The sequence below is a fragment of the Podarcis gaigeae genome, assembly GCF_964106915.1.
Source record: "Podarcis gaigeae genome assembly, chromosome: 1".
Classification (NCBI taxonomy): domain Eukaryota; kingdom Metazoa; phylum Chordata; class Lepidosauria; order Squamata; family Lacertidae; genus Podarcis; species Podarcis gaigeae.
The window spans coordinates 6,561,141-6,584,253 of NC_139678.1; the positions used below are offsets into that span (position 1 = coordinate 6,561,141).

At 44.4% G+C, this 23,113-nt stretch overlaps 1 protein-coding gene across 1 annotated transcript in view; it reads left to right on the top strand.

Annotated features, from left to right (window-relative positions):
- The first annotated feature begins 101 nt into the window (after positions 1 to 101).
- Positions 102 to 23,113, top strand: part of EXOC5 (exocyst complex component 5) — a 33,114-nt gene continuing 10,102 nt past the window's right edge. Inside the window, exons 1-11 of the mRNA XM_083733936.1 lie at positions 102 to 232; positions 8,340 to 8,434; positions 9,688 to 9,835; positions 11,268 to 11,462; positions 16,883 to 16,947; positions 17,530 to 17,558; positions 17,682 to 17,791; positions 19,807 to 19,851; positions 19,944 to 20,084; positions 21,681 to 21,763; positions 22,594 to 22,803. Of these exons, the coding sequence (XP_083590062.1) occupies positions 122 to 232; positions 8,340 to 8,434; positions 9,688 to 9,835; positions 11,268 to 11,462; positions 16,883 to 16,947; positions 17,530 to 17,558; positions 17,682 to 17,791; positions 19,807 to 19,851; positions 19,944 to 20,084; positions 21,681 to 21,763; positions 22,594 to 22,803 (1,232 nt within the window). The 5' untranslated portion in view covers positions 102 to 121. The remainder of the gene's footprint in view (positions 233 to 8,339; positions 8,435 to 9,687; positions 9,836 to 11,267; positions 11,463 to 16,882; positions 16,948 to 17,529; positions 17,559 to 17,681; positions 17,792 to 19,806; positions 19,852 to 19,943; positions 20,085 to 21,680; positions 21,764 to 22,593; positions 22,804 to 23,113) is intronic.

Sequence of the window (23,113 nt, forward strand, 5' to 3'; positions counted from 1 at the left end):
GCCGGGGAAGCGCCCAGCCGCGGCCTGGTGAGGGACGGTTTCCGGCGGAGGAGGAGCAGCAGCCGCGAGAGGAGGAGGAGGAGAGCTCGGGCCTCGGCCGCCGCCGCCGCCGAGAGAGGCCATGGAGGAGGCCTGGTCCGGGCGGCGGGTGGCGGGCCTGCGGGGGCGGCTGAGGGAAGGCGACGGAGCAGGGACCGGCGCCATGGCGGCCGTCACGCCCGAGCTCTTCGAGGTGAGGGGTTGGGGGGCGCCCCCCGGAGGCAAGGGGGGCGAGGCGAGGTGGGAGGAGGGAGCTGTCACTGGGGCAAGATGGGGGGGGGGGCGAGAGAGAATGGGGTGTGTGGGGTGATGCCCGCTCCCCTCTCCTCCTCATGGGGTGGGGAATGTCTCCCTCTCATGTGGGGGGATATTCCTCTCATCATGGGGGTATCCCTCTTCTTATGTGGGGGGCACAACCTTTCCTCATGTGGGGTGGCACCCCCTCTCCTCATGTGTGTGGGGATATCCTTCTTCTCATGTGGGGTGGCACCCCTTCTCCTCATGTGTGTGGGGATATCCTTCTTCTCATGTGGGGTGGCACCTCCTATCATGTGGGGGTATCCCTCTTCTCATGTGGGGGGCACACCCTTTCCTCATGTGGGGTGAATATCCATCTTCTCAGTGGGGTGGCACCCCCTATCATGGGGGGGATACCTCATTTCATCATGTGGGGGATATCCATCTTCTCATGTGGGGTGGCACCCCTATTATGTGAGGGTATCCCTCTTCTCATGTGGGGGGCATACCCTTTCCTCATGTGGGGTGAATATCCATCTTCTCAGTGGGGTGGCACCCCCTATCATGGGGGGGGATACCTCATTTCATCATGTGGGGGGGATATCCATCTTCTCATGTGGGGTGGCACCCCTATCATGTGGGGGGTATCCCTCTTCTCATGTAGGGGGCACACCCTTTCCTCATGTGGGGTGGCACCCTGTCTCCTCATGTGTGGGGGGTATCCCTCTTCTCATGTGGGGTGGCACCCCCTCTCCTTATTTGGGATGATACCATGTGGGGTGATACCCCCTCTCCTGCAATGGGACACCCCCTAGGGAGGGAGTGTTTTCTTTGAGGTGAGGAAATAGGCAGATTGTTTCTTTGGGGGGTGGGGTGGGGTGGTCTTGTTCCTCCGGGGAGTGAAGTATTGAAGGCAAGCAGAGTGACAAGGGGTGGTTTCATTGATTTAGTTACTGCATTTTCTATACTGCTTTTCGTTCACATGAATCCCGGAGCGGCTTACGGACAATGAGCGATAGCAGCGTAGAATGTCACAAACGCAGCATAAATCATATAGAATAGTTAACAAATCACCGGAGAAGCAGTCGCAACCTGCAAAAAACGCTGTTGACAAAGCAACAGCTAAGAAATAAACAAAACACCAGAATTAAAGCAAAAGTCATATGATTAACAAATCGTATGATCTGTCTATAATCTATTAACAAGCATTTATAATCTATACAATATTAACAACATAGCAAGAATAGCAAGCAAATAATAATAATAATAATAATAATAATAATAATAACAATAGTAGCAAGCAAAAAATAAGCAAAGCTCTATTAAGTTCATACATGGAGATGAGGGGAGAGGAAGATGGGTGGGCAAAGTCCCAGCCTCAGGCGGCAAAGGGGTGCAAATGGCATGCTCCTTTGTCTATAAACTTGACTTTTTCTATGTCTGCTGAGGGAAGAAGAGGGTTTAGGTTGAGCTGATTTTGGGGAGGGGGGAGTGTCACTGAAGGGGAGAGGGAAGGAAAGGCAAGCGGTGGTGGAAGGGAGCTGTCAGTGGGGCAGCGAGGGTCCTGTGGGAGAGCAAAATGGGTGTGTGTTTTGCAGGGAAAGGTGGGGAGGGGCAGCTGTCAGCGATGTAGTGGGGTAACATCTTGTATCTGTTAGGTCAGAAATAGGGAGGCACAAGGTTGGTCTTAGAGGCGAAAGGATGGGGGGGGGGGTAAAAGTGTCTAGTACCTGGACTTTCCCCTGACCCCTTACTTTGACAGCCACGTGAAATGGAGAAATGACCCCCCCCCCCCCAGATGGAGATGCAGCGACAGGCAAAAGATTCTCCTACTGGGTTATTTGCTTGTTACGCAGCTGTTGGTGTTGATGCTTTACTAGGATTAAATAATAATAACAAATTGGGAAGCCTCATGTGTGGCACAGGGTGAATGAGATGGGGAGCAAGAGATTGTGAACAGTGGGTGGAAATTGGGGATCTACTGTTTTGGAGGTGTAGTAGGGTGGGTGAGATGCTTCACTGGGTTGTGTCTGCAAAGATGATGAAGTTTAGCCAGAGAGACAAATTCAGAACAACAACAATAGTAGTAGTGGTCCCTTACCTTTCCCGCCCCGACCTGGCCACAGTGATCCATGCGACGGTCATCTCCAGGCTTGACTACTGTAATTCGCTCTAAATGGGGCTGCCCTTGAAGCTGTCCCAGAAACTCCAACGGGTACAGAATGCTGCAGCGAGGCTCCTCACGGGGTCTCTGCCATGGGAGCATATTCACCCAGTGCTTTTCCAGCTGCACTGGCTCCCGGTGGAGTACAGGGTCAGATTTAAGGTGCTGCTTTTGACCTTTAAAGCCCTTCACGGCCTAGGACCCTCGTACCTACGGGACCGCCTCTCCTGGTATGCCCCACGGAGAGCCTCAAGGTCCATAAATAATAACAGCCTAGTGGTCCCGGGCCCTAAGGAAGTTAGATTGGCTTCAACCAGAGCCAGGGCCTTTTCAACTCTGGCTCCGGCCTGGTGGAACGCTCTGTCTCATGAGACCAGGGCCCTGCAGGATCTGATTTCTTTCCGCAGGGCCTGTAAGACAGAGTTGTTCCGCCTGGCCTTTGGCTTAGAGCCAATTCGATTCCCTCCCTCTCTCCCCCCCCCTTTTTTCTTTCTTTTCCTTCTCCTCCTGCGATGAGGCTACATTTTAATATTTTAATGTTCCATTATTTTAATGTTGTATTTTATTGTTGTTTTTAAGTTGTAATCATTCATCTTGTTTTTATTATTGCTTGTAAGCCGCTCTGAGCCCGGCCTTGGCTGGGGAGGGCGGGGTATAAATAAAAAAATATTATTATTATTATTAGTAATAATAATAATAATACAGTAATAGGCAGTTCCCCACCCCCAAGAACTGGTGGCATTGCTGCTGTTCCCCCCCAAATACTGTAGTAGAACTTCTAAGGTTATTTTTATTGGAGGGGAAAGGTCTTAAGAGTTTGTTTGATAAATGATGTCTTAGCCCACTTTCCTCCAATATTGAGGTAATCAGGGCATTGAACTATCCCTGGTCCAGTGCTGACGGGACTGAAAGGGCAGAAAGCAAGGAGGCCAGGGTCAGAAAGAACCAACAAATTCCAGTTTCATCTCCATCCTCTTTCCTGATGAGTTCTCCAAAGGCAGCAGACTAAGGAGGAGGAGGTTGACAGCCAGTGCTTGTAAGTAAGAAGACGGGCTGGTGGGGGCTGGTGGGGCAGCTCCCCATCTGCCCTGCTGGAACAGCCTCCACTGCTCTGGCCTTGAGTATTCTTTGCCGCCCTAAGCTTCCGAAGAATTCATATACTGATTTGTATTAAGAGATGGTCTATGGTTGCCGCTCTTTCTTTTCTTGGCTTTTCTTCCCCTTGGGCCCATAACAGCTGCATTTCAGGCAGAAGTGCAGCCGGCATGGAGATGGGATTTCATTTGCTGCATTTCCTCCACTTCTGTAGCTGTTCAAGGACAGGATCCCTGCTAGGAAAGATACTGGCTAAACGAAGTGACCAATCACACCTTAGGCCGGACACGTTTCTTTGAAATACCCTGCAAACGGATGTTTGTGTGTTTATGTTTACAGGCTACAAGAAGCAGCTGCCATATTTTATTAATTTTTGTAAACATTTCTCCTCCACCTTTCAGCCCATGAAGTGGCCCCAAGCATCTCCCAACTTATAGATAATATATATGATAAAAGCAAGGCACGTTAAATAGCCTCAGTTGGTCTGTTAAATTTATATCCCTATGTTTCAGTTTGTACCAGAACCTGTGGAGTGGCTTTCATTGTGAACAAGCATGAAGATGCACGGGAGTATTTTACCTTTGGAACAACCCCCAATTCCAGAGCCTGACTGTAACTGTGCCTGTAACTTGGCCTAAGCACATGCAACCAAAAGAACCTTGAACTCATTCCTTGTTTTACCCTACCTCCATTTCCTTCCACTTCCTCTGTAGTTTCCTCTAAATTGATTCCTGCATAGCAGAGGGTTGGAATAGATGACCCTCGGGGTCCCTTCCAACTCTACAATTCTATGATGCTGTGAACGCTGCAATATTTATCTGTAAATGGGAGGCGTGCTAAGGAAGCATAATCACCAGAAGTAGCAGCAGTGAAAGGAAGATTACATTCATTGTGTGATGGTTCAAATGGCAGTTCAAAAGCCTAGGGACTGGCCTGCCAGGCAGTTTGAGTAACCCAGACATAATGTAACACTGGCATGCACTCATCGTACTGTAACATGGCCTATGTGATTAGTGGAAGAGAGGGGGAAACAGATGATTTCATCTGTGCAGATCTATCAGCCATCCTTAAATACAAAGAGGTTTCCAGAGAATGTGAACCTTGGATCTCTAGGTCTGTGGCGCTCTGCGTACTTAGCTGGAGAGTGTGTCTCCTAAATTCAGTTGGGCTTAGTTTCTGAGTAATGGTAAGGGTTGCACTGTAAATGTACCACTGTGCTAGACAATATGCCACTTGCCTAAAGTTTTTAAGAACTTTTGGCATGATTACTGGCTTTACAATTAAGTGTAGGCCATATAGAGTCTTCCAGTTTTGCAGGCAGCCCCATTAGCTAGCAATGCAATATGTATTGTTAATAGATTACAGAAAAAGTGGGCAGTGTAGAATGTTCTCACAGTTGGCAGGTATACAGAAGAAATTGACCTTCCATTGGAATAAACATTCCTCCTCTGCATTATATCATAAATGTTCATTTTGTGCTGTTTCTATCCATTTCACGACCACAGTGGACCTTGTCCAGCACATTGACTATCATTTGGTGGCCTGCTTCCCACTTCATTGTGCTTTGTTGTACTTACCTGGGAATAAGTCCTGGGCACTCAGTAAGGTTTGGGTGCTTCTGTAGAGGTAAAGGGACCCCTGACCATTAGGTCCAGTTGTGACCGACTCTGGGGTTGCGGCGCTCATCTCGCTTTATTGGCTGAGGGAGCCGGCTTGACTAAGCCACTTCTGGAGAACCAGAGCAGCGCACGGAAACGCCGTTTACCTTCCCGCCAGAGAGGTACCTATTTATCTACTTCCACTTTGGCATGCTTTTGAACTGCTAGGTTGGCAGGAGCAGGGACCGAGCAACAGGAGCTCACCCCGTCGTGGGGATTCAAACTGCTGACCTTCTGATCAGCAAGTCCTAGGCTCTGTGGTTTAACCCACAGTGCCACCCGCGTCCCTGGGTGCTTCTGAATGGGGACTTAATATTGTAAATGGGTATTTGGATATTGCAGATGAGTTGCTGGCAACAGGATTTTTTTTAGCATGTTGGGTTTTCTTCAGAAAGGGTAAATCTGGCTTAATTTTGAGGTGGAGGGAAGTACAGGCTGGCTTTTATGCTAATAATGTTGTTTGGACACTGAGCTTGCACACTTGAGGAGCACCAATCTAACATAAAACTGACGGATATAAAACATGCCAGATTGCCCCTAGGAAACAAAAAAGCATTTGCCTGCTGCTGAAAATACATCAAGGTTGGCACCAGGCAATTGTCTCTGGGGCGGGCATTCTATTGACAGAGCTTCACAGTCAAGAGCACCCTCTCCCCAGTCACCACCTGCCTAACGTCACATAGCATATGGACCAAGAGGAGGGTCTCAGAAGATGAACAAAGGCTCATGCTGAAATGGACTGACAGGTAGTGTTGTCTGTTTAAGAGACCTGCTGAGCTACCTTCCCTAAAGATGTTCCCAGTTAGCAGCATGGCAGCTGCACTTTGTGTTAACCGAGGTTTCCAAGAAGTCTTCAGAGGCAGTCCCATATTGTGGGAGTCCAGTCCATAGGTTAGTAGAGTATTAATAATACAGCGGTACCTCGGGTTACATACACTTCAGGTTACATATGCTTCAGGTTACAGACTCCGCTAACCCAGAAATAGTACCTTGGGTTAAGAACTTTGCTTCAGGATGAGAACAGAAATCGTGTGGTGGTGGCGTGGCAGCAGCGGGAGGCCCCATTAGCTAAAGTGGTGCTTCAGGTTAAGAACAGTTTCAGGTTAAGAACGGACCTCCGGAACAAATTAAGTACGTAACCAAAGGTACCACTGTAGCGATCAGACAATCTCTGTTGAGGAGGGAACTGCACATCACACTTGCCTGGTGAAAGACTCTACGGGGTGCAGATGCCACTTAGGGAATACACATTGCTCAATCAAGAGGCACGTTGCAACACTTTGCTTGTGGGCGTCTGGTTGGGAAACAGGATATAGGACTAGGTAGGCCTGTTGTCTGATCTAGCAAGTTTTTTAAAACGGGGGTCCAACAGGTACTTGAACTATAAACAGAAAAAAGTTTTGTAAATGTGATCAAAGACCCTTGAAGCTCCTTAGAGACTAATAAATTTATTATGACGTAATTTTTACGGAGCTACGAGACTCTCTGATTGTTTTTGCTGCAAGAGCCTAACATGGTTATTCCTCTTGGAAATGTTTGCAAATGTCCATACGAAATTTCACAGTGGTCTCGTGATCTTTGTATTGTCCCTTTGAATCAGATACGAAATTCATAATGGGTTTCTGAACTTGTGATTTAAAACTGTGTGGTGATTTAAAACTGTGTGGTGAGCATGTCTACCATTTTTTTTAAAAAAATCTCTATGCCGCATGGAACAATCGCATTACAAACAAGTGTAGCAATGGAATGCTAAAAAGACAAGTTAAACCAAAGGAGAAGCTTGGCTTTGCCACTAAACAGAACAAACTTGTGGTATAACTTCACCGCACTGTAGGTGTGGAATAACTTGTCTATCTAGTCAGGCATTGTTTTTCAAGGTGCTAACGCTTGGCACTGATATTAAAAACGTCTGGAATAAAAAAACTGCTTGTGGCCTCTGAGCACTTTGAATTTGGAAAAAGATAGCTTATTGCTATTGCCCTCAATATCATGCTTTTAAAACCTCATATCACTTTCCAGTAATCTAGGTTTTTAAATTAGCTCAAAGACATAAGATTACATTTTCTTTGCTTTTTTCATTTTATTCCTTTTTTGAAAAAATATATTGCAATTAATTTTTTAAAAAACCCATAAGATCTATTCTTGATGAGCTTCTACAACTCTGTGTAGGACTGATCTGTAATTTATTTTAAGCTGTTTTTAATACTGACTTTTGAATTGCTGTAACCTGCCCTTGGACCTTGTGGTGAAGGGTGGATTGGAAACCTATTATTATTATTATTATTATTATTATTATTATTATTATTATTATTGTTGTTGTTATTATTATTATTATTATTATTATTAATGTTGTAAATGTAAAAACCCTCTAAAAGTAAGCAGAGTGTGTTCCTGGTGCCATACAGAAGGGATACAGTCTTCCTATGAAGTCTACAATCCACATGAAGATAGGAATGTGCTCAGGGTTTGGGACAGAGAAATGAATAATGTGGGGTGGCAGGTGAGATTCACAGCAGTGAAGGAACAGGCAAGGAAAGAGGCTTACTGCTTCCTGAGATCTTTGAAAATGGAAATGGTGGCACTGAGCCTGGCCCTTTGCGCATTCAGAGCGTGTTCCCCTACAACTGAGATACGGCCTCTCCACCCATAAGGAGCTGCATGGCAGAAAGGCAGACGATTAGAGTGTGGGAAGTTGATAGCGGAGGCTGACAAACTTAAGGGAACAGCTTGCGACTTTCCTTGTCTAATCCAGCCTCTCTCTGAGCTGATGGATTGGAAGGTCCCTGTGTGCAAATCGCTAGCGTCACCACTGAGTGAGCACACTCTTGAATGCATTGGGCCTAGATCCTGATTGGGCTTTGATGTGAATGACAGGTCCTGGAGTGTAAAAGGCTGGGAGCCGCTGCTTATAGCGGGCCAGTTCTGCAAGCGCTGAACGAGATGTTCACTATATTCAAAATGCCTAATTTTTAGCTTACGTTCACAAATGTGTAAAGTGCCACTGGCCCTATTATCTATGGTTTGTAAAGCACTCACTGCAGAAAAAGCTTTTAGCCGCTTTCACTCAGCGAGGTGTAAACAATATGTATCTTGCACTTCCTGCTGTGGCTTGCTGTAAAAAAGTGATTCTTTTCTTGTGTGGTTAGGAGCCCTTTGTGGCAGATGAGTACATTGAACGCCTGGCGTGGAGGACTCCTGGCGGAGGTTCCCGAAGTAGCGTGGAAGCTTTTGATCCCAAAAGGTAAAATCCAGCCGCATAATCCAGCCGCACAATGAACACTTTTAACCATCCCTTAACAAAGAGCAAGCACTGTGCGAATCATATAAGTACCCAATAAAGACCAGCTGTGAAAGCCGCTGGATCGCTATGACACTCCCTCCTCCATGTCCCCCATGCAAGCTCCCTAGGTGGTTTTCATAATAGCGTGTTGAGGGTAGAAAGGGGGTTGAGAAAGTATAACATAGAAAGAAAGAAGGAAACGGGAGAAAAGGAGAAATTTTCTTCTGAAAGCCCATATTGGAGAAGGGACGGGTCTTATGTGGCTTATTGACATGGCCATTTTGGCTTCTACAAGTAACATTAAGAGCATGGTTAAGGAACTTGGAGGATTAATCCCTAAACTGCTATACTTGACCAATTCTTGCAAGTTGCTAGTTTAGTATAGAATTCAATATGACATAATTGCTAGGTGTTGGTGCAATGGAGTGAACAGGGGTATTTTGATAAGGTTAAGTGCTATTTCACAACATTCTTTTAATCCATTTTAATAAGCAGATCGATTTTCTCATGGCTGTCTTATTTTCCCAATTCCTCTAGAGTTTGTTTTTGCTGTTTTTAAGGTTGGCAGGGTAGCTTATTCAGGTGCATAGCTGGACATAAAGGCTGACAGGCTTTAATGGCTTTGGACCTTGAACCTAGTTCTTCACTAGGTCCAGAGGCCTTTCTAAATCCTTTTGAAATCCTTTAACTGGGACGTGGGACTCTGTGTGTCTTTTGACCAGTTTGGGATTCCTGTTTTATACAACTGTGCACCCACATGTTTGCATGAAAGGTCTTTGGGTGTCCCAAGGTTGTTCCTGGTCTATGTACTTGCTAGACTTACGGTGTGGGGATGACCCGCTATGTGAAGCCTAGATTTGTTTTTTTAATGGGGTAAACTTATATGGTTGTCCTTATCTAAACTCATTCACGGCCAGAAGTGTGCTGTGAAAGTATCACTTTGGACAAATTAGGATCCTGCAAGAAGACTTCAATTAGACTAGGGACTGAAGTTTTTGGGATACAGGGGAAGGGTAGGACAGAAATGCTTATAATAAAATGAAATGCTGTAGAAGTTAGGTTGTGTGGTGTGTGTGTTTTTTTAAGCATTTCAGTCTTAGTACTGATGTACCTTCACCAGTGCCTTCAGAACTATTTGGTAACACCAATCACACAATGTCATCACAATACTGCAATTTGTTTTCTCAAACCATTTATAAAAAAACACCTTTCAGATTACAAGAAGAATTTGTGAATCATATCAATGAACTCAAGTTGCTAGATGAAAGAATCCAGAGAAGAGTGGAGAAGTTAGAGCAGCAAGTCCAGACAGAAGCCAAGGAATTTGCCAAGAAGGTTCAAGAGTTGCAGAAAAGCAACCAGGTAAGTCAGGGCTCAATCCAAATTCTTGCAGTACAGTGGTACCTTGGGTTACATACGCTTAGGTTACATACGCTTCAGGTTACAGACTCCACTAACCCAGAAATAGTACCTCGGGTACAGGATGAGAACAGAAATTGTGCTCTGGCGGCGCAGCTGCCGCAGGAGGCCCCATTAGCTAAAGTGGTGCTTCAGGTTAAGAACAGTTTCAGGTTAAGAAGGGACCTCCGGAATGAATTAAATACTTAACCTGAGGTACCACTGTACTCTCTTGTCATTTCAGTTTATTTTGCATGGGAGAACTTGTGCTAGATTGTGTCTTAAGCTTATACATCAGGTTTTGATGTAATTTTTGTCCTTTGAATGTCCAACCTAGGAGTGGTACAGGCACACACTAACAGTCTCTCTACAATTGCCACTGCCTTCCCACACACCTAACTGCAAACAAAATTTGAAGGGGTGGTATCTGTTATTTATTGTAAGGGAAGGTGTGTGTTCAAGACATATCGTTTTATTTATTTGGACAATTTATATAGCATTTATATTTAATAAAATCTCTTAAGCGGCTTACAATGCAGTTGGAGACATCTTAAAATTAAAAAAGCAAATGAAAAAAATTCTAGAAAATATCCATATTCTACAAAACACTATTAATCTCTTTAGCATCAGAATAAACATTGAGCATAAAAATTATAGATATACAAGGATATTTCACGTTATAAAACATTAGTAAACACATAGATATAATATGCTTTAAAGATCAGTGTTACAAATGGAAATTAACTAAAACAGTTATTTTTGACATTCTTCAATAACAAAAATTGGCAACTAGGCAAAAGAGGGCATCTTCACTGTTCTGGATAGGTAGTTACAATGATAGTGGGATCAATCTCTTGCCTCTCGTCAGCCATCATTGGGGAGGAATGGAAGGTGAGAGAATGGCAACTCAGCTTACCTTAATATCTATCTAAGTGTACTTATATACAAGTGACTTCTCTCCAGTTGCTTTGAGTGCATTAGCCTCTATATCTGCAATCATTACCTATTCCTGCTGGTTATGCAGCAATCTGCAAATGCTTCTATATAACACAAATTTAATCTTAAGTGGAATAATATGAATTATTCTGGATACTTCACCAAATGGTTGGAACCAGTCTCTGTGAGCAACTAGGCAGACAGACAGTCACTAACCATATTGAATCTTAAGATCCGCACTGGATACCAATGGAATTAGCTCAGTTAATGCAACTTGATGCACTTTCATCAACTTGATTTATGTGGATGTTTCTCTCTTTTACTGGAGAGGGGACGAGTACTGAACCTTTCCCTTTGTTGGCTTCTGTGCTTTTGCTCTTTAGAATGTTATTGAATAGCTTGACTTTCCTTAATTACAGTAAACAGAACCGCTATTACTTTGTCTGCCCTCTTCTCCCAGGTTGCCTTCCAACACTTCCAAGAGCTAGATGAGCATGTCAGCTACGTGGCAACTAAAGTCTGTCACCTTGGCGACCTGCTGGAGGGGGTAAACACGCCACGGCAACGGCTAGTGGAGGCTCACAAACTGATGAAATACTTTAATGAGTTTCTAGATGGAGAGCTGAAGTCTGACGTTTTCACCAACCCTGAAAAGGTAAGGCCCGTCAGCAGAATTGAAAGAAGTTGCACGCCATAAGCTGAGTTGCCCTAATTACAACCCCTTGCTGCAACTTTTCCACGCTCTGACTCCCTAGCGAGAGACTTGTCCAAGCGCCATTGTTCTGGAGTACAGATTAACTTCATTTGCCTGCAGATTCAGCCGTTCTCAATGTGGCAATGCTGTCACTTTTTCATTTTGCAAAAATCATAAGCGACTTGGAAGAATGCTGAGAGAGTAACTTTTTAGAATACCTTGGAAATCTCTTCTGTTTTCTTCTTCCTCTCCTTCTTCTGAAACTCTTGCCCTAATTCTTCTCACTTGTGAATGAACATTTCCTTGTTATATGTCTCTTGGGTAATCCCTCTTTGTAGCTAGAAGTATTATCAGGATGCGTCTTTTGGCTCTACAGAATGGTTAATGTACTCCTCCTCTTCCTGGGGACATACAGAGAAAACTGAGGTGTGTTAAAATAAATTTTGCAGATAAGTATGTGTGTGTCTTTTTCTGCAAATCTGACTTCCCTGTTTTGCACCAGGATGTTGCTTTGAAAGCTTTACTGTGGCCTGGTTTAAGTGTTGCCATCTTGTTTGATAAACTATTTTTTGCTGGATTAAGAGTGAGCTTTGTGCCTTAACACTTACTCCTCCCCTCGCATCCCTGGCTTAGGGACAGATAACTGAGGTTTTGTCAAACCACAGTTTTCCATGACATTCAATCAGATCCTAGTTTGATACCCTGGTTTGCAAACCACTCTTATGCCAGTTTCTTGGTGGTGGTGTTGTTGTTGTTTAGTCGTTTAGTCATGTCCGACTCTTCGTGACCCCATAGACCAGAGCACGCCAGGCACTTCTGTCTTCCACTGCCTCCCGCAGTTTGGTCAAAATGCCAGTTTCTTGGTACTAACATCAAATACCATTGAGCTAACCTTTTGTAGCAATTTTCTTTAAGGGCCAAACATACAGAGTTACTCTCTTCCATGTATATTTCCCAAGTCTTTTCCTCCAGCATTATCACCAACTTTCCCTCTCATTTTAATACATAGATTACTTTTTATTGTCCTTTTGTATTAACAGTTTATATATCTGTAACAGTACTTGAGTGTCTTTTTTATATCCTTCTTTTATGTTATGCAAGGTCTTTCAGCATCTTATATTTTCAATTAAGAAGTTTCTGATATGAAATAATTCAAACAAAGGTGGCTTATTTTCTCCTACTGCTTCCTTAATCTGATTGTATGTTCTCATGCAGTTCATTCATTTCCATTTGGGTTCATGTACTTATTTATTCCAAAACATTCTCACTTTTTAAAGCATCCACTACTCCCAAATTCATTGGAATGTAGATTGAGTGTCAGTGAACAGATTTGGAGATAGCTGTTACCTAAACTTATCCCAAATGCTCTATACAGAAACTAGAAATGTATTTTTCCTAAGTTCTAAGGGGCTTTTAATTAGCTCTTAATCATAACAAGGTTGGGAATAGCATCCTGCTAACAGTATACTCTGATATTTTGAGCACAGTGTTTTCTCCTTTTCTGCACCATTCCAAAAATTAATGTTCATCATAGTTCTTGTTATCCTCCCATCAAAAACAAGTTTCAGCATAGTTGAGTTATCTAAATCTGATTTTATTTTTCTTTTCAAGCTTCCATAGTTGTTCCTATTAAAAAAACCACAGGTTTTTGCTCTTTCTAAAACCTGAAATGAGTTATTTCCAGTATGTTACTATCTTCCTCTTTTAGTTAAATGTAAGCATGATACCTCGGACCTTCTGTTGTTCATTTTTAAACTTGATTGGTGTTATCTTTTAATGACTGTTCTGGTTGAGTAGGAAATAACAGCAATGCTGTCAGCATATGTGCACATTTTAAATTCTTTCCTGTTGATTTCTAAACCTTTGATCTTTAGAATGGTTTCTTATCATAACAGCAAGGAGCTCCGAATTTCAACAGAAGTGAGGACAAGGGGCCGCCTTGTCTAGTCCCACAAGTAAATTAAGTTGTCACTGTTAAATTAGCATTTATGACTGTACATATGTGGAAGAGGGCAGTTGATAAACCAGTTGATAAATGTTCCAGTGCTAGCAGCTTTTAATCCATGAAAGTCATGCTCCCATTCCATGCAGTCAAAAGCCTTTTCCCCATTAGTAAATGCAGTAACCCCCTGCCTTTACATTATGTGTATATACATGTGTGTGTGTGTGTGTGTGTGTGTGTGTGTGTGTGTAAAAATAAAACAAACTCGCTTCTCTGTTTGCTGGTCCTTTAGCAGCTAGAACAGCCTGATGCATGCATAAGAGGTAGGTCAGTGGTGGACCTTGGGGTCTCAAATTTTAGTAGTGCCCTGTGTGATGCCAAATTTGGCGCCTCTTGCCTTCCATTCTACATTATAGTTATGGTGCCCCCTGCAGCATCCCGAAGGCTCCATGCCCAGTGTGATCGAACTGGTTACACTCCCCTAAATCTGCCTTTGAGGAGGTGTGAATAAGTGTAGGTTTGCAAAAGTGGAAAAACAGCTAGTTAACAACCCTGGGGGGTTACAAGTTCTACATGTAATCTATAAGAAACTGATAGAAGACTGGTAAGGTTCTTGAGAGAGAGTATTCCATAGTGGAGGGCCTTCCTCCTGGTGGATCAGGGTTGGGGAACCTGGTGCCTTCTAGATGTTGCTGGACTACATTGGCTCCAATGGTCAAGGATGAGTTGAGTTGTAGTGCAGCAGCATCTGGAGAGTCACAGGTTTCCACTCTTGTAATAGATTGTAATACTGCCTTCAAGTCCCATCAGCCAGTGCATCTGGAGTGCTCAGGCTGGGGAAGACTACCCTAGGAGGTGGCCTATGCTAGCAGGTGCTCTTTGTTTATATAATCCAGAAATCCCTTTCCATCCGTAGCTATATAATTTACTAATTTCTTTTGCTTACAGTGCACCTACAACGTGATCTGTTTGTACTTCTTCCACAACATCCTCAGAGCTCGATAGAACTGCACTGATCTCTTCCCCTCTACTCATATGTTTGAATGGGTGTGTGTGTGTGAGTTTTATGTGCTTCAAACGATTATCTTAATGCACCTCTGCCTGATTCAAAATGCTTTCGCTCCTAGACCTGGCAAAGTACAGCTGGATTGGGGGCAAAATTCCAAAGCACAGACAAGGAAGAATGGCTCTCCTGCCTCATCTTCCCAGCTTGTTTCCCAGCCTTGTGAGATCAAGCCCTTCTGAGATCTTGCCAATACGTTTTCATCACTTCCCACAGGATGCCCTTTGGGTTTTTGTCCACAACCAAATCTCCAATCGTCTCTGTGTTTGCAGGGCCACTTTATACTTCAAAGGGTTTTGATTGCCTACTAAGCAGTTTTCAGAACCGTAATTTTTGCCTATTTTTAGCGCAGCTTTAGAAATCTCACTGAAGTTTACTAGCCTGAGTGATAAAACCTGCTCAGCTACCCTTGCCTGTCATGACAAGCAATCATGAAGAGATGAATCATGGGCTTCACCTTGTCAGGCAAGGCCATCGTGCTCTGCACCACACAGACTAGAATTTTGCATTAACTGTTTTATATACATAGTATGTTTTTAGTAGGGACGCGGGTGGCACTGTGGGTAAATCCTCAGCACCTAGGGCTTGCCAATCACATGGTCGGCGGTTCGAATCCCCGCAGCGGGGTGAGCTCCCGTTGTTCGGTCCCAGCTCCTGCCCACCTAGCAGTTCGAAAGCACCCCTAAAGTTCAAGAAGATAAATAGGTACCGCTTTATAGCGGGAAGGTAAACGGCGTTCCCGTGTGCTGCGCTGGTGCTGGCTCGCCAGAGCAGCTTCGTCACGCTGGCCACGTGACCCGGAAGTGTCTCCGGACAGCACTGGCCCCCGGCCTCTTAAGTGAGATGGGCGCACAACCCTAGAGTCGGACACGACTGGCCCGTACGGGCAGGGGTACCTTTACCTTTACTTTACCTATGTTTTTAATACTGGAGTTTTTGGTTCAGCCTTAGTTGAATGTTTCCTTCATACAGGCCCAGGGTTAGCTCTTTGCTTTTAAAAATTGGAGCTCTGGGGTTACTCTTATTTTGAGAACTTCTCCTTATCAAAGATTAAACATTTGGACATTTGAATCACGTTCTTCTTCCATGGAGCCCAGGGTGGCTTACAGTGTTCTTCCTTCTCCCATATTTTATCTTCACGACAAACCTGTGTGGTAGGTTAGACAGGGGGAGGTGACTGGCCCATGGTCAGCCAGTGAGGAACATAGGAAGTCACCTTCTACCGAGTGAGACCATTGTCCACATCACTCAATTTTGTATAGCAATAATAATAATAATTTATTATTTAGACCCTCCCCATCTGGCTGAGTTTCCCCAGCCACTCTGGGCAGCTCCCAGAGTGTTAAAAACAATGCAGCATTAAATATTAAAAACTTCCCTAAACAGGGCTGCCTTCAGATGTCTTTTAAAAATAGGATAGCTGCTTATTTCCTTGACATCTGATGGGAGGGCGTTCCACAGGGTGGGTGCCACTACCGAGAAGGCCCTCTGTCTGGTTCCCTGTGACCTCACTTCTCGCAATGAGGGAACCGCCAGAAGGCCCTCGGTGCTGGATCTCAGTGTCCAGGCTGAATGATAGGGGTGGAGATGCTCCTTCAGGTTTACTGGACCGAGGCCGTTTAGGGCTTTAAAGGTCAGCACCAACACATTGAATTGTGCTCGGAAATGTACTGGGAGCCAATGCAGATCTCTCAGGACCAGTGTTATGTGGTCCTGGTGGCCACTCCCAGTCACCAGTCTAGCTGCTGCATTCTGGATTAATGGCAGTTTCTGGGTCACCTTCAAAGGTAGCCCCACGTAGAGCACATTGCAGTAGTCCAAGCGGGAGATAACTAGAGCATGCACCACTCTCACTTTAGATTGGGAGAAGGCATACAGAGGAAAGGATAGCATGACCCAAGGTCTCTGCAATGCATACAGAACAATTTACCTCCTGACTTATCAGAGAACCATTATACCCCACTTATCAGAGAACCATTATACTCCACTTTATCCGTTCCTGGGAGCAGCTGTGCCAAAAGGAGCAACAGATTTAAGAACTAGGGGAATGTCCCAAAAATTATTAGTTTGGTCCATTTCCATAAAGGAGATGATTGCAAGTTTCATGATTAAAGGCAAGAAACTAAAGCTTGAAATAAACTCTTAGCAAGTCATTTTAGGAAGAGGATTCAGAATATTGGAGTGGGGGAGCGAAGTGGGGGGGGGGGGAGTTCCAGGCTACTCATTGGATCGATTGTGGGAATTTTCAGAAATAAGTGATGGCTATCACTTCCGTGCATTAAGAAGGGCATTAGGAAATGATTTCGGTTTGAGGGAGCAAGTGATCTGCTTGCATGGTTTATCTCTTGTGGTAAGTTGTATGTCTTCTCCCAATAGATTGAAGAGGCAGCTGATATTATCCAGAAACTGCACCTGATAGCACAGGAGTTACCTTTTGACAGGTGAAGTATTACTGACAGCTGTAAAATGGTCTTTGTGATTTCTGATGGATTTCAACTGACTCTTGCTAGCATTTTAAAGGGGGGACAAGTGGGGTAGGGGAGTAGTCATGAGCTGAAATCAAAACAGTACATTTCAAGTTAAAAAAAATAATTAGAATACAACTAACTAGTTCTGCTAGCAGAAGCCCACATAAGGACTTCTGCCCTCATGGGGGGAGGAGAGGGGGGATAATTCTTTCTGGCCAGCTGAAAAGCTTGTGCTGACAGGACAATTGCCATAGTGTTATATTGGTTTCCTGCCAAAATATTTTGAGGGCTGCACCTAAAAATAATTCCAACTGTAACTCTGCCCTAATTTTTCCATTGCATTTTCTTCTTGTATGTTGATGTTTTGATATGTATTTTAATATATTGTATATGAGATTCTCTGATAATATTTTAACATACTGCTGCGTACCACCTTGAAACTTGGGGAGGTGGTGTAGAAATCATAAATAAATGTAAAAATGTGATGTGTGAAGCTAGCTCTTTGCTAAAACGTTGAAGTGCAAGCCTTTAATTTTAATGTTATTTTGTCAATAGGTTTTCAGAAGTAAAATCCAAAATAGCAAGTAAGTCCCGCTCTTTGCTGTCCTGAATTTCTTAAATTGACTTGAAAATGTCCTCATTGCTCCCTTTTCACTAACTTGTGGAATGTTATTTTATACCCCCACCTCCTTTCCCCTTGCATGCAGGTAAGTATCACGATTTGGAGTGCCAACTGATCCAGGAGTTTACCAGTGCACAAAGAAGGGGGCAGATCTACAGGATGAGAGAAGTAGCTGCAGTCCTGCTTCACTTTAAGGTAAGAGGCGAGAATCTCTTTCTAAGGTTTGAATCCTGTGCACACTTACCTGGGAGTAAGCCCCATTGAACTCAGGAAGACTTACCTCTAACTAGCATGCATAGTGCTGCAGCCTCAGCCGGTCAGCCAGGGTTTTGAATAATAATAATAATAATAATAATAATAATAATAATAATAATAATATTTTTTTATTTATACCCCGCCCTCCCCAGCCAAGGCCGGGCTCAGAGCGGCTTACAAGCAATAATAAAAACAAGATGAATGGTTACAACTTAAAAACAAAAATAAAATACATTAAAATAATGGAACATTAAAATATTAAAATGTAGCCTCATCGCAGGAGGAGAAGGAAAAGAAAGGGGGAAAAAAGAGAGAGAGAGGGAGGGAATCAAATTGGCTCCAAGCCAAAGGCCAGGCGGAACAACTCTGTCTTACAGGCCCTGCGGAAAGAAATCAGATCCTGCAGGGCCCTGGTCTCATGAGGCAGAGCGTTCCACCAGGCCGGAGCCAGAGTTGAAAAGGCCCTGGCTCTGGTTGAAGCCAATCTAACTTCTTTAGGGCCTGGGACCACTAGGGTGTTGTTATTTATGGGCCTTGAGGCTCTCCGTGGGGCATACCAGGAGAGGCGGTCCCGTAGGTACGAGGGTCCTAGGCCGTGAAGGGCTTTTAAAGGTCAAAAGCAGCACCTTAAATCTGACCCTGTACTCCACCGGGAGCCAGTGCAGCTTGAAAAGCACTGGGTGAATATGCTCCCATGGCAGAGACCCCGTGAGGAGCCTCGCTGCAGCATTCTGTACCCGCTGGAGTTTCTGGGACAGCTTCAAGGGCAGCCCCGCATAGAGCGAATTACAGTAGTCAAGCCTGGAGATGACCGTCGCATGGATCACTGTGGCCAGGTCGGGGCGGGAAAGGTAAGGGACCAATTGCTTGATGCGGCGAAGGTGGAAAAATGTATAAGAAAAATAAGTATCCGAATGATTAGGCTCAAAACAGGGCATTCCAGATTGCAGCCATTACTTAATCCATCCAGATGATGTGGCTACAGCAAAGCGATTCCCAGCACATAGAACATTGTGCCATTGGAAAAAGCAGTTTGTTATGCCCCCTGTATGTTTGACTTTTGTACTGTTTGCCTGCATGGATGGCAGTTGCACTGAAGTTTATGGGTAGCAGGGAATGTCCATTGCAAGGCACGTCACAAGGCTCTCCCTTCCTACTCTCCCTTTGAAAGCACGGGCCATTTTATTTTCTTAGCTTCTCTTCCAGCAGCCTCTCCCTGAAAACTACACTCCTTCCTTGTTTCTTTACATACACACGCAAATGTGCAACGGCTGTTTCTAAGAGCCTCTGCTGCTTCGTTGTGATTTCTACAGTTGGCAGAGAACTCCGTTATTTGAGTCAAACTTATGTGTGCAAGTTCAGACCACTGGGACCTATAGAAAGGAATTGTCAATGACCACAACTTCAGGCTTCTTTTCCTCTAGAAACGTTCCGGGGCTCAAAACTGTATGTTTTGGAAGTGCTTTGTACGATCACCTGTATGAGCTCCAGTGGGTGGCCATGACTATACCTGGTTGGAAGCAGAATGGGCACATATATCTCAAGGCGTGTGCGAATTTCTCTCTTGCCTGTCTCAAGGCAAGTTTGGATATTTTGTATTAAAGGCCCCACTCTGAATGGGTCTGTTGCTTCCAATTTTGTTAAGCAAATAATGTGCCTGAGAGGCTGTTGAGTTCGACAGATTAAATAGCCATTAGCATGTGCAGTGAAGTGAAGTGCCACTTTTTGGGGAGAAACCAATGGTCCATCCAGCAGACCCATCTGTTCTCCTGGTTATTTTGTACTCCCGGTAGTATGTCGCTGGCAAAGTGGAGTTCCCAGGGGCCAAGCAAAGAAAGAGAGCTGGGAGGCAGAGAGTTCCTCCCCCAGTGCCCTTGTCAAAACAGGATGTGAAACAGTCTTTAACGATAGTCGCAATGTGCCTAAATTTCAATTCCTTTTTTTGTTTTCAATAGGGCTATTCCCACTGTGTCGATGTGTATATAAAACAGTGCCAAGAGGTAAGGTTTTGCTTACGAAGGATCTATCTAAATAGCATTGTTTTACAACTGTGGATATTTTAATGGTGGCAACTCTCTCCGAACTTATTCAGGGTGCCTACTTGAGGAACGATATATTTGAAGATACTACTGTCCTCTGCCAGAACGTGAACAAGCAGGTTGGCGATATATTTAGCAGCCCTGAGACTGTGATGGCCAAACTTATCCAGAACATCTTCGAAATCAGGCTTCAGGTGACTTGAACTTTTAAAAGCACATTATAAGTATTCTTCAAATACAAACAGGTTACCGTTGTTTCATTGTGTTCTTTGTGTAGTATATTCCTTTTCAGAATGGTTATCTGTAGCAACCTTAATTACTACAAACCTTGAAGTGATTTGGTGCAAGAATGCATTGTTTGATATATGCTGTGCAGTTATGGCTCTGTGCTGTGCTTGCTCCCCCAATGCTATAGCCGTTGTGTGGGAGAATCTTTTTGTGGTACAAGGCTTTGAACTCCACAGCTTGGTTCTAACCATTATAATAATATATAGTAATAATTTATTATTTATACTCCGCCCATCTGGCTGGATTTCCTCAGCCACTCTGGGCGGCTCCCAATTGGATATTAAAAACACAATACAGCATTGAACATTAAAAACTTCCCTAAACAGAGCTGCCTTCAGAAGTCTTCTAAAAGTCAGATAGTTTCTTATTTCCCTGACATCCGGTGGGACGGCATTCCACAGGGCAGGCGCCACAGCCGAGAAGGCCCTCTGCCTGGTTCCCTGTAACTTGGCTTCTCACTGTGAGGGAACTGCCAGAAGGCCCTCGGAGCTGGACCTCCATGTCCGGGCTAGACGATAGGTGTGGAGACACTCCTTCAGGTATACTGAGCCAAGGTCATTTAAGGCTTTCAGGGTCAGCACCAACACTAGGAATTGTGCTCGGAAATGCACTGGGAGCCAATGCAGGTCTCTCAGGACCGGTGTTATATTGTCGGTGTTATGGGCCTTAATGGGCAAGTCACAAAAACATAGCCTCAGATTCCCCTATGTGTACTGAAAATAGTAATAGCCAACCGCACAGAATCTTTATGTGCATGAGCAAGGAAAGGATTGTGGGATGTTTTGCTGCTGAGAATGGGATGGCACCTCAAGCAACCACCAAGTGAGCATCATATTCCACAGAGCGGCTCCTTCTGTCCCTTGCCTGTCGCTCGTCCTACGCTCTTTATGAACTGTGTTGTTTCCCCTCTGGGACCAGGGATTTTCCACCTGACTGCATCCCTGAGTGTGGTGAAGGGATGGAGGAACAATCTGTGAGTAGGCAGGGCCCCTGGTGCCTGTGCTGGCAGTGTGTATATCTATGCTTCCTACATCATCCAAGTACTTTGGCACCCCTTCTGTAATGGGGAGGTGGGTGGTTCAAGGAAGTTCATACAGCACATTAGTGGAAATGATAAAAAGGGGATCGGGATAGCCACATCTCCCCATCATGTAGAAAAAGAGGCAGAATAGTGGTAGTTAGGTTACAGTGAAAAGGCAAGATCTGAACAACACAGAAATGGCAGTGTTTGCTGTTTTGAAATGACAGAGGGGTAAATGGAGGCAGTGTGATGTTGCCGTTGATTATGCTGGAAACTTTGCTTTTCTGAGAACTTCCATTATATTTTAATATTTTGTTGGAAGCCTCCCAAAGTGGCTGTGGAAACCCAGTCAGATGGGCAGGGTATAAATAATGAATTATTATTATTATCATTATCCATTGACGGGTGGGAAGTTTCTCAAAACTGGATTATTATATATGAATGTGTTTGAGAACTAGCAGTGGTGGTCTTCATTTCACAGAGTTATATAAAAGATCAGTTGGAAGAGCACAAGAAGTCTGACGCAGAGCAGTATCTTCAGAGCCTCTATGAACTGTATACAAGGTTGGTGCTGTACATTACAAATTTTAAAAGTGGGCACTGGCAAGGTCTGCTGGTGTCCCCCTCCCTGCCACTCCCCAATTTTTGTCCTTCTCAAGCACTCTGTGGCTATTCTTAACCTGAGGCGTACTTTCGCTAATGGGGCCTCCCACTGCTGCCGTGCTGCCGGCGCACCATTTCTGCTCTCATCCTGGGGCAGAGTTTGTAACCTGAGGTACTACTGGGTTGGCGGAGTTTGTAACCCGAAGTGTTTGTAACCCGAGGTACCACTGTATATAGTGGGAGGGTGTGGTTTTTCTCAGAAGGGTAGTAGGAGATGGGTGATTGACTCAATGGGTATGGTAAACCTGTTGACGACTGTTAACGACTTGTCTCATTACATATGCTAAAGCTATTTCAGTTGTTAACAGTCGTCAACAGGTTAACCATATACATTGAGTCAATCACCCATCTCCTAGTACCTTCCTGAGAAAAACCCCACCCTCCCACTATATATATGGGTCTGGTGACTTCTGCTTCAGTGTATCCAAAGAGGTGTGCATGCACACAAAAGCTTATACCCAGAACAAACTTAGTTGGTCTCTAAGGTGGTATTGGAAACATTTTTAATTTATTTTGACTGTGTCAGACCAACACGGCTACCTACCTGAATCTGTAGACCAGGTTCACACTTGCTTAGCTTTGGCAGTGCTGTAGTGTTTGCTGTGCCCAGACCCCTCACTCCAATCCCTTAGTGAACACTGCAAATACTTTATACCTGAATGTTACCTCCTGCTAATGTATTCCTTCTTTCCTTCTTGCTCCCTCCCCCCTCTCCCTTCCTTAACATAAAGGACTACTAATCTTTCGAGCAAATTGATGGAGTTTAACTTGGGCACTGATAAGCAGACTTTCTTGTCTAAGCTTATCAAATCCATCTTCGTTTCCTACTTGGAGAATTACATCGAGGTGGAAATTGGTTATTTGAGAAGCAGGAGCTCCATGATTTTGCAGCGCTATTATGAGTCGAAAAACCACCAAAAGAGAGCCATTGGAAGTGGAGGGTAAGGTTTGGCTTCCAGTCTTGTTTACTGTGCTTCTTTCTTTCTTGATTTTAAGTTTGCAGTATTCTCAAATCCACATTAAGGACACGTCTTTTGTTTAAGATACTGGTATGCATACATTTATGGATGCGGGTGGTGCTGTGGGTTAAACCACAGAGCCTAGGGCTTGCCGATCAGAAGGTTGGCAATTTGAATCCCCGCGACGGGGTGAGCTCCCGTTGCTCGGTCCCTGCTCCTGCCAACCTAGCAGTTCGAAAGCATGTCAAATGCAAGTAGGTAAATAGGTGCCACTCCGGCGGGAAGGTAAACG